The following is a 9,431-nucleotide window of genomic DNA, read 5'->3' on the forward strand; positions in this document are numbered from 1 at the left end:
CCTCAAACCACTCTTTTCTGTAAGTCATGTGATAGCTGCATCCTGTATCCATTACCCACTCATCTTCCAAGCTTATACCTGTCAGATATAGAGCTTCTAACACATACAGCCCTGTGGCTTCACTGTTGTCTTTAACCATAGCCGCTTCACCTCTGCTACTACTAGCTTGGTATTTGGATTTGCCTTGAGACTTGTTTCTACTCGGACATGAGTTTTTGAAATGTCCCTCTTCACCGCAAGTCCAACACCCTTTCTTGCTTTTGAACTTTGACCGAGACTTGTTGTGTCTTGGTGACTTGTCCCTATTATCAGATCTTCCTCTATACTCTCCTCTCTCTCGAGCGTACAGACTTTCTCCAGAGCCTTTGTTACTGCGAGAGTTTGATCCTATCTCGAGCTCCTTTGCATATATAGCAGCAACAACTTCATCAAGTGTCAGCGTTGTTCTTCCTGTGCCATATCTCAGCGTGTCTCGAAGTTGATCAAACTGTTTTGGTAACGACATGAGAAGGAGAATGGCTTGATCTTCATCAGACACCGTAACATCGATGTTCTCCAGATCTGTTATGAGTTGGAGATACTCATCTATGTTACTCTCTATGGATAAGCTTTCTGACATCCTGTAACCATAGAGCTTCTGTTTTAGATAAAACCGGTTTGGAAGAGCTTTAGCTAGATAGAGCTGATCTAAAGCTTTTATCATCTCTGCTGCAGTCTCTTCTTTCCTTATCTTCCTCAGAACGCGGTTGGTTACACTCAGAACTATGATGCTTCTCGCCTTTTTCATCTTTTCGTCTAAAGCTTCTTCCTTTTCTGCAGCCTCCTTCTTTTCGGTTTCTGTTTCATCTGGATCTTGTACTCTGGCCTTAGATCTTCCTGATTCTTCCAGAGCCTTGCTCAAACCCTGAAGATCTATTTGAGCCAGTAGCTTATCCTTCCATAACATGTAGTCTCCATGTCCATCGAACTGCTCCAACTCTACCCTTGACTTCATGATTCTTTGACCAGCTGAATCAAATCTGAACCATGTACCCTCGAACCTAGGGCTCTGATACCAATATGTGAAGAAACTCCAACTTCAAAGACGTCTCCTTGAGCCTTCTGTTTAAGTCACACACCAAAGATAGACCAACGAACTTTCAAGTTAGATGATGAAGACCTTTTGTTTGTGAAACAGAGAAAAGAACAGAGCAAAACAGAGAAGATGAAAAACAGAGCACACAAGCAAGTTTATCCAGTTCACGCCCGTTAACTAGGGTCGTTACGTCTGGCCGGGATCTTTCTCCCGGAATCCACTAGATCAATAAGTGTTTACAGAGATATCAAAACCCTAAGGCCTTTACAAGACTCTCACCGGTTTATCTCTACACTCTTCTCCAAGAACACAAATCTAGCTTATGCTATGAGTTTGTTCTCTCTCCTCTTTCTCACGCCTCTCTCCAATACAACAAGTCTCATATATATAATTGAATCACTACCCAACCCGTATCTCACGCTTGACCACATGTGCTTCTTGTACGGAGTCATTTAATGAAGACAGCTTGAACTTATCCTTTGATTCTCTTTACCCGACAAGAGGATCGGTTGCTTTTGCTTTATGGCAGGAGCAACGGCTCATTCGCTTGTGGTCCTGCATCTTGAGAGATCACGTGATTCTTCATATAACCTTGTAGACTTGCTTCACACGCTTCTTTTGTTGATAATACATTCCATGCTTTTCCATTACTATATATCCAACAAGTCTAAAGTCATAGAGAGAGAGAGAGAGAGTTATGTTTTCAACTTTATACCCCGTTGGAAGGAGAAACAAGAACATAGCGGCCTAGGTTGAGCCCAAGGGGAAAGTGAACAGGTTTATGGAGCTTAGTACTCCCTTGGTTTCCGTAGCTAAAACGCATAAGGTGCAGTATCATTATCTTCGAGAGTTTCTGTATCTTTATCGACTTTCTAGCACTCACTACACCAGCCTGACCTCAAACAAGCAAAAAAGCCAATAATTAAAAAGATATTCATTGCTCCTAACATCCCACAGATTCATTCAACACAGTGAGAAGAGAAATAGTTTACCTTCCCAGTAACCGAGGCTCGATACCCTTCAAGATCCTCTGGTGCAGAAAACAAATGCAACGCATCTTCTATTGTCCTCACCGCTCCCGGGTGAATATCAAGGTGAAGTAAGAGATATGGCTGTACAGTAGCAGAATCTTTACTCCCTGTTGTTCCATAAAATGACATACAAGTAAGTGCCTGGTGAAGCAGAAATGATTAAATGAACTACACAGAATGCAAATACCTTTTGCTTTCACTACGCTTCTTAGCTGTCCACCGAATATATCACTGAGCTCAGAAGGAACAAAGCTTTGTGTTCTCGTCACAGCAGATTTGTTTTTGGGTCCAACTGTTTCCCATTCATCATCGTCGTCAGCAGAAGTAACAACCGAGGACTTGGAAGCAGTAAGTTTGTGTGACACTTCCTTGAGTTTCAGCAGCTCATCGTTCATTTGGTCCATTATAAAGCTCAAAAACTCCTGAGCATCTTCCTGCCTGTCAGCAAAAGTATACAATGTGTTGGAATCAGGGGGAAAGAAGGGAAACAAAAGAGTTTCAGATAGTACCTTGGCCGGCCAGACATGTTGTTTAGTACATCCGGTGTGAAGCTTCTAAGGACGGCTTCAAACATGGCAGGTGTAAAAGGTCTACCAGACTCAACAACGGCGACATTGTTTCTGAAACTTGAACTGCTTATCTAGTTCGGAGATGAACTCGGAGAATGCAGATAGTGTTGGAGACTCAGCCTGAGCACGCAGATGTGAACAGTCACCCATCAGATAACAACTACAACAGAAAATAGAACTGAAAGCATAGAGAAAAATGCACAAAACCTTTGGAATATCTTGGAGTTGTATTCGCTGGAGGAGCTGCACAAAAGGAGAGCATGAGAGTAAAGCCTAAGCGCAAGCACAAGTTTCCAGCGTTTATTAATCCTCTTGGTGTAAGTTCTTTTTTAACGGGCAGAGGAGTTTCAGTAGCAACCATCTGATTGTTCTTTCTTGGTACGCTGTTAGATGAAGAATCACTTAACAATATTTCACTGTCCTCCAGGGCTTGAAATTTCGAGCTCGAAGCTTTATACAAAGAGTCACTTTCAGCATCTGACACACACAACTTCCCCAAACCTATAGGATCTGCCTTCACCGTCACGCCATTGGTAAGAGGTTTTCTTTCAGAGACCTCTTTAATAATCCCATTTACTTCTGTATCACTGATCTTATCAGAGGTCGAAGGTGTAGAAGCATCGAGTCCCTTTTGAGACCCAGCAGACTGAGAGCTGGAGGGTCGAGATTTCACTGCCCCATCAGCCTGACCTTTCTTCAGCGGGCCATTAGTGTTTACTGAAGAATTGTCGGTAGCAAGATAAAAGGAGCCGAACTGTATACTCTCTACAGACTTTTCTTTATGGTTGTGAGGAGACCTAATGGGTTTATTATGCTCAATTAACGACTTTGTTTCATGTTCTGTAAAAGATCCAAACAAAAATACCTCCCATGAACAAAATAAGGATAGCAAGTGTAAGGTAGAGGAGACTCAAATGATCAATAACCCATCTCGGTTCGATTGCTTTGGTTTACATTCGGTTTTGAACAGGTAGCAGGAACTAGTCCGGTTTTGTTTTTTAATTGTGGTGGTGCAAAGACTAGTGTACTTAACTACTTATAGTAATCGCAACTTTGAGTCAATGCTCTTGAAACAAAATGGTTTTTAAGTTACTTTACTAAACATTTATTATCTCTCTTCTACAACTCTCTTTCTACTACACAAACATTCATTCTCTCATACTCTTTATTCTCTAGTATAGAGAATGAGAGAAGCTCATGAAAAAGCAATAACATACGTCCAAGAAAAAAGCAACATAACTTGATCTTACAGCACAAAAGCATAGTGCAACCATTGTTTTTTATTTGTGTAAAACAGTTTCAAAGCATGAGCCAGTTCCAATACAAAAAAAGAGCAAAATCAGATGAACGAGATAACTAAAGGCAATCACGTTCACATCTTAGGAGCCTAGTCATTACCACTTACTACCAAGAAGGCCTTTTCGTTCTTTCACAGACTACTCCTAAGAGAAAAACTTCAGAAATGGGGAAGCCCAAATTGGCAAATGATAGATGAACTTTCACTTCAAAGTATTGTCAATTTCAACAACAACAACAAAAAGAAATGCTTCTCTCTAACCAACTAACTCAGCCTCTGGTTGCTCTGTATCAGCTGCCTTGGAAGGCTTATGGACAATCGTCGGTTCTGGTTTCTCAATTCCTTGTATATCGGTTATTCTCAACTTCGTCAATTCCTAGACATCAGTGTTTAAATGATCAAAAACAACAAACATACTTCATGGAAAAGGCTCGAAGAAAGTTAATCGAAAAATCTGAAACAAATAGTGGAGTTTGTTAAATTTATACCTGTCGATGCCCTGTGGTTCTCCTATAATTCTTCCTTCGTTTCTTTTTGAAAATGAGCACCTTTTCATCCAATGCCTGTCACTCACATAAGAGGTATTCAACTAGTTAGACACGAAAACAAACAAGAATGACAAACTACTAGTACATGAGTAAATCCTCTTCTACACCAAGACACTCAGATGATGTAGCAACAACAGATGAACACTAATGACTAATCTACAAACTCGTCCTCCACATATTGGATTCAAACTCTTATTAGCAGCTGGTATTATAAAACAGCAAGAAAGACAGTGAGGCACTTACATGCTCTTCCACTACAGCATGAACAGTGGCATCAGGCAAGATAGGCCTACCGATAATCGTCTGGCTTGCAGACCCCAGTAGAAGAACCTTAGTCAGTACCAACTGCAAAGAGACAAGATTTAACACCAATTATGAACAAATGCAAAAATCTTCATGAAGGAGAAGAAGAGCATACCTTATCATTGATGTCACAGAACTTCAACTTCTCTGTGAAGATGGAGTCTCCGTTGCTCACTTTGAACTGATGCGAACCAATCTACACGAGACTAATAACATCAGCGAGAGTGTGAAATGAAAGAGAGAGAGAGAGAGCAGAGACGTAACCTGAACAACGGCGAACACTGGCTCATAGGGTTTGAATAGTCTCTCCGAAGGTTTGAGAGGTCCCATCACTTTGTACCCTATCTCCGCCGCCGCTTCCACTTTCTCCGCCGGTGAATATTCCCTTTCTACTTCCATCTCCGCTGAATCCTCGTAATCCTCCTCATCGTCGTCTTCTCCTTCGCTGCTTTCGTCAGTATCGTTTGCTTTCGAAGAGAAATGGCGACCTTGGGAGCGAGAGCTGAGATTGCACCATGGGAGATCTCTGGTGAGAGATCGAGGGGTCGCATGAGTAATGGTGGTACCGCAAGGCTCTGAGATCGGAAGTGAAGAGATCAATGGCGTCTGGTTGATCGAGAGAACCGTCGTGGCGCGGCGGCTTAGCTCGCGAAGGCATCGAAGGCTCGCCATCGGAGATCACGATTGGACTTAGGGTTTAGAGTGACTAGAGAAAGGGTTTTCGTTGTTGTTTTCTTCAGTTGTGGAGTTTATGAAGACCCTCTAAACCAGCCAGAGGCATATGCACATAGCCAAAATGAAGACCCTCTATACCAGCCAGAGGCATATGTTTGAGTTTCGAAAACCCAAAAATCTTAACTGAAGAATTCACATGCCTCCTCAATTAAGAGAATGCAAAGAAATTTGGAAAATGTAATTTAGTTGGGAAGATAAGATCATTTAAAATATTACTCCCTCCGTTTCTTAATGATAAACTTTTTAGAAAAAAGTTTGTTTCCAAAAATGTATTTTTTGTATTTTTTATAGAAAAAATTGTAAACTTAAAAAAAAAATAATTAACTTTATTGAATTACTATTAGTTAAAATTTATTAAAAATTGAAAATTACAAAAAATGATACATTTATTATGGTAGTTTAATGTGTTTTTTTAAATATGTGTGAAAATAGTAAAAAATATCTCGGTGGAACGGAGAGAAGTATTAAACACAAAACCTGATTATTCTTGATAAGGTTAATAGAGACATCTTCATGAGTTTTGTTTTGTTTTATTATATAACAAGAACAAGGAGACTGAAAATGGAGTCAGTTGATCAACTCTAAAATACATACAATCAGCATTGCTTTATTTTCGAATCCAAGGACTATTCCATCACACTTTCTAGCCACCAACAACATCCAATGCTTCACTGCTCTGCTTCTCACTTTCTCGTCCCACCAAGCATTGGCTCGAGGAAGGAATGTTCACCTGATCGTCCAACCTAGTTCTCATTGATGCTGGGGATAACAGCACTGAGCTAGGTGTATCATGGCGTTTCTTTGGTACCGGAGTATCGTGGTTGTGTTCTCCTTTATATGTGATTACGACGGCTCCTGTGTTCTCTACTGCTGTCTCAATGTGTTTGCGGACGGGACAACCAGCAGAAGTGCATCGGTAATAATTCCTGAATGTTTTGAACAGAATATATCAAATCATGGAACAGAAGAAATGGGTAATGTGTTTAGTTCTTCAAACCTCGGATTAGGATTCCCCTTCACCATTTTCTGCCCGTACTTACGCCATCTGTATCCATCACAAGAGATACCAACATCACCAGCTGCGTGAACTACGAGTTTATGTTTCTTTCCCGGTTTAGAGACAAAATCTGAACTTTGTGTGTTGTCGTTTTTTAACCTAAAACACAAGATAAAAAGAGTATGTTGTTTTGATCTCTCCAAGTGAAGGGGTAAGCAAATAAATTCAAAATTGTACAGAACTTGCCTCCGTTTTGGCTCTGGTTCTTCCACAGCTTCGTTCTCGCAAGTTCTCTTCCGTTCAATGGTTGTTGGCGACTGGCAGATGTTTTCTTTAGTTGGAGGGGGCGTAGCTGAAACGCTAGGGACTGTTGCTACTACTGTATCAACCTCTAAAACAGGCGTAACAGCTGATGCAGCTCCAATCTCTCTTGGGGAGAAGCTACTCTTCCGGGGAGGTTCATGACTATGCAAACCTTTGGTAACAATCTGTACCATGTTTCCTGAATCGTTGGAGCATTCGATTTTTTTAGCACAACACTCAGAGTACGTACACCTGTAGTAGCTCCTTGAGCCCTTGGGACTCTTAACCTGCTTCTGCCCATATTTTCTCCAGTTGTAACCATCACGTGGCGGTGTCCTTAGACCCGGAGAAACCGACAAGTTCCTGACCACCCGAGGATCATAACTTTTCTGTAGTAGTGACTGACCTTGACTTTTGGCAGCTAAAAGAACCGAAGATAGGGATGGCTCCACCATTGATGGGTGAGTAGGAGATGTTTCCACCTCACGGTTTTCTACTGCAACTTCATCAACCGGAGCCACCACCACACTTACAACATCTTCTTTGTTGCTATTTGTCTTCCGAACCGGAGAAACAGACAAGTTGTTAACCACTTGAGAATCAGAATTTTGATCTAGCAGTGATAGACCTTGGTCCTGCGCAGCTGAAGGATTTGAGGGTAAAGATGGCTCCACCAATGGGTTGGATGATGGAGTCAGCGCCGGAGATGTTTCCACCTCATGGCTTTCTACTGCAACTTCATTAACCGGCAAAACCGCACTTGCAACTTCTTCCTTGTCGCTATCTGTCTTCAGAACCGGAGAAACCGACAAGTTGTTGACTACCTGAGAATCAGATTTCTGCTCTAGCAGTGGTAGTAGACCTTGACTTTGGGCAGCTGAAGGATCCAAAGGTAAAGATGACTCCACAACTGATGGCAGCGCAGGAGATGCTTCCACCTCACGGTTTTCTACTGCAACTTCATCAACCGGAGCAACCACGCTTACATCTTCCTTGCCGCTATCTTTCCTCAGAACCGGAGAAACAGACAAGTTGTCAACCACCCGAGAATCAGATTTTTGCTCTAGCAGTGATAGACCTTGACCTTGGGCAGCTGAAGGATCCGAAGGTAAAGATGGGTCCACCAATGATGGGTCTAATGATGCAGTCAGAGCAGGAGATGTTTCCTGCCAATGTGCCACATGAAAGAAAAAGAAAAAAAAGTCAAAGGCCACATAGTTGTTGTTAAAATTGTAACTATTCAGATTAATCTTCCCATGTACTACAAAAACTTTCCATCTTCTGGTTCATAAGAGATCAGTAATGTCAATTCTCAAGACTCTTTGCCTAGTAACAAGCTACAATTAAAGCAACTTTTGATCACTCGTTTACAACGCATAGACTACACTGAAGTGAACTTGTAGATTCCATCAAACTATTTAGTGTTAAAGAAGAATACCTTCACCTCTCTTACATCTTGATCATTTGGTTCCACAGGTGAATTTTCTGGTAAACACAAACATATCATCTCAGTCAAAACTAAACCCACGAATAAAAAAATCAACAAAGAATCTTCGGAAACAAACCATTTACCTTCAACCTGATCCTTAGCTAGTACTACTTCTCGTATCGCCTCGTCATGTACATCCTCCATGTCATCACCGATAGTCCCAAGTGATTCTTCGTCTCTGAGTTGACTCAATCCGTCACACAGCTCCTTCTCAGGTTTCACTTTCTCTTTCTTGACTGTCTCCTGCGTGCTCTTCTCCATCGATGTCTCTCTCTCACTCTCGTGGGGTTTGTCGGAGAAACGAACAAATTCTGTAGACAATAAAGATAGTTACTTTCCGACCGACGGATCTCCGGGCCAAAACGCTGCGTTTTGAATCACTTAGTACTTCTGCTTTAAAGCAATAAAGAAGAAGATACTAAAGGAGAAAAGGAAGGGGCATTACTGAGGTTGACTGAAGATAAGTCTTTTAAACAAACTCCGTTAATTTCTCCGTCGGTTATTGACGTATTCGGTTTAGTTATTCACTAGTTGACCGGCCTCGCGCATGCCATGAATAGTTAATTATCCCTCTGTATTATTAAAAAAACATTTAAAAATTATAACATATAGTTTGTACTAAATAAAAAATTATTCTGCTGACTTGTCAGGTAATTAGAATACTAATTTTGTTTACCTGGCACTTGAGAATCAATTGAGAATTTTGTTTATCCAAAATTAAATTGCTATGAAATGTTATATTATATAATATGTCCATTATGTACCATTCATTTATCAAATTGAAATTATTATATATTATTTTCTTAAATAAAACCTACGGAATTAACTAATATGATTAATATATATATATATGACAATTAATTATTTTAAATAATAAAAATTTGCTAACAATTTGTATACTTTCTATCATTTTTTATTTATTATTAAAATAAATTACACAATTACATTAATCATATAATAAAAATTTAGATTTTTTGTATATGTTGTATTTTGAATTTTTTCAAAACAAGTATAAATTACTAAAACTGTTAAAAGTTCCACATAAACTTTTGTGAACAAGGTTTAATTTTTTTCTATAATAAAA

General features: G+C 40.2%; 4 protein-coding genes across 4 annotated transcripts; all 4 read right to left on the bottom strand.

Moving 5' to 3' along the window:
• Positions 1–1,261: 1,261 nt before the first annotated feature.
• LOC106355541 (ubiquitin carboxyl-terminal hydrolase 24-like) lies at positions 1,262–3,607 on the bottom strand. Its single transcript, XM_022688925.2, has 5 exons — positions 2,883–3,607; positions 2,616–2,795; positions 2,294–2,544; positions 2,068–2,213; positions 1,262–1,967 (listed from the first exon to the last, which is right to left on the bottom strand). Exons 2-5 carry the CDS (start codon positions 2,678–2,680, stop codon positions 1,785–1,787), a joined length of 645 nt encoding a protein of 214 aa, XP_022544646.1. The 5' UTR covers positions 2,681–2,795; positions 2,883–3,607; the 3' UTR covers positions 1,262–1,784.
• Positions 2,706–3,605, bottom strand: LOC111198346 (ubiquitin carboxyl-terminal hydrolase 24-like). Its single transcript, XM_022689402.1, has 4 exons — positions 3,602–3,605; positions 2,963–3,515; positions 2,883–2,918; positions 2,706–2,835 (listed from the first exon to the last, which is right to left on the bottom strand). Exons 1-4 carry the CDS (start codon positions 3,603–3,605, stop codon positions 2,706–2,708), a joined length of 723 nt encoding a protein of 240 aa, XP_022545123.1.
• A 330-nt stretch (positions 3,608–3,937) lies between the features above and the next one.
• Positions 3,938–5,580, bottom strand: LOC106352926 (50S ribosomal protein L21, mitochondrial). Its single transcript, XM_013792579.3, has 5 exons — positions 5,088–5,580; positions 4,939–5,019; positions 4,764–4,865; positions 4,461–4,535; positions 3,938–4,348 (listed from the first exon to the last, which is right to left on the bottom strand). The coding sequence occupies exons 1-5, from the start codon at positions 5,493–5,495 to the stop codon at positions 4,229–4,231; spliced, it is 786 nt and encodes a 261-aa protein (XP_013648033.1). The 5' UTR covers positions 5,496–5,580; the 3' UTR covers positions 3,938–4,228.
• A 442-nt stretch (positions 5,581–6,022) lies between these two features.
• LOC106352925 (probable WRKY transcription factor 32) lies at positions 6,023–8,783 on the bottom strand. Its single transcript, XM_013792578.3, has 5 exons — positions 8,431–8,783; positions 8,297–8,343; positions 6,802–8,024; positions 6,556–6,714; positions 6,023–6,484 (listed from the first exon to the last, which is right to left on the bottom strand). Exons 1-5 carry the CDS (start codon positions 8,606–8,608, stop codon positions 6,202–6,204), a joined length of 1,890 nt encoding a protein of 629 aa, XP_013648032.1. The 5' UTR covers positions 8,609–8,783; the 3' UTR covers positions 6,023–6,201.
• Between the last annotated feature and the right edge of the window lie 648 nt (positions 8,784–9,431).

Source organism: Brassica napus, chromosome A3, assembly GCF_020379485.1.
Source record: "Brassica napus cultivar Da-Ae chromosome A3, Da-Ae, whole genome shotgun sequence".
Lineage (NCBI taxonomy): Eukaryota > Viridiplantae > Streptophyta > Magnoliopsida > Brassicales > Brassicaceae > Brassica > Brassica napus.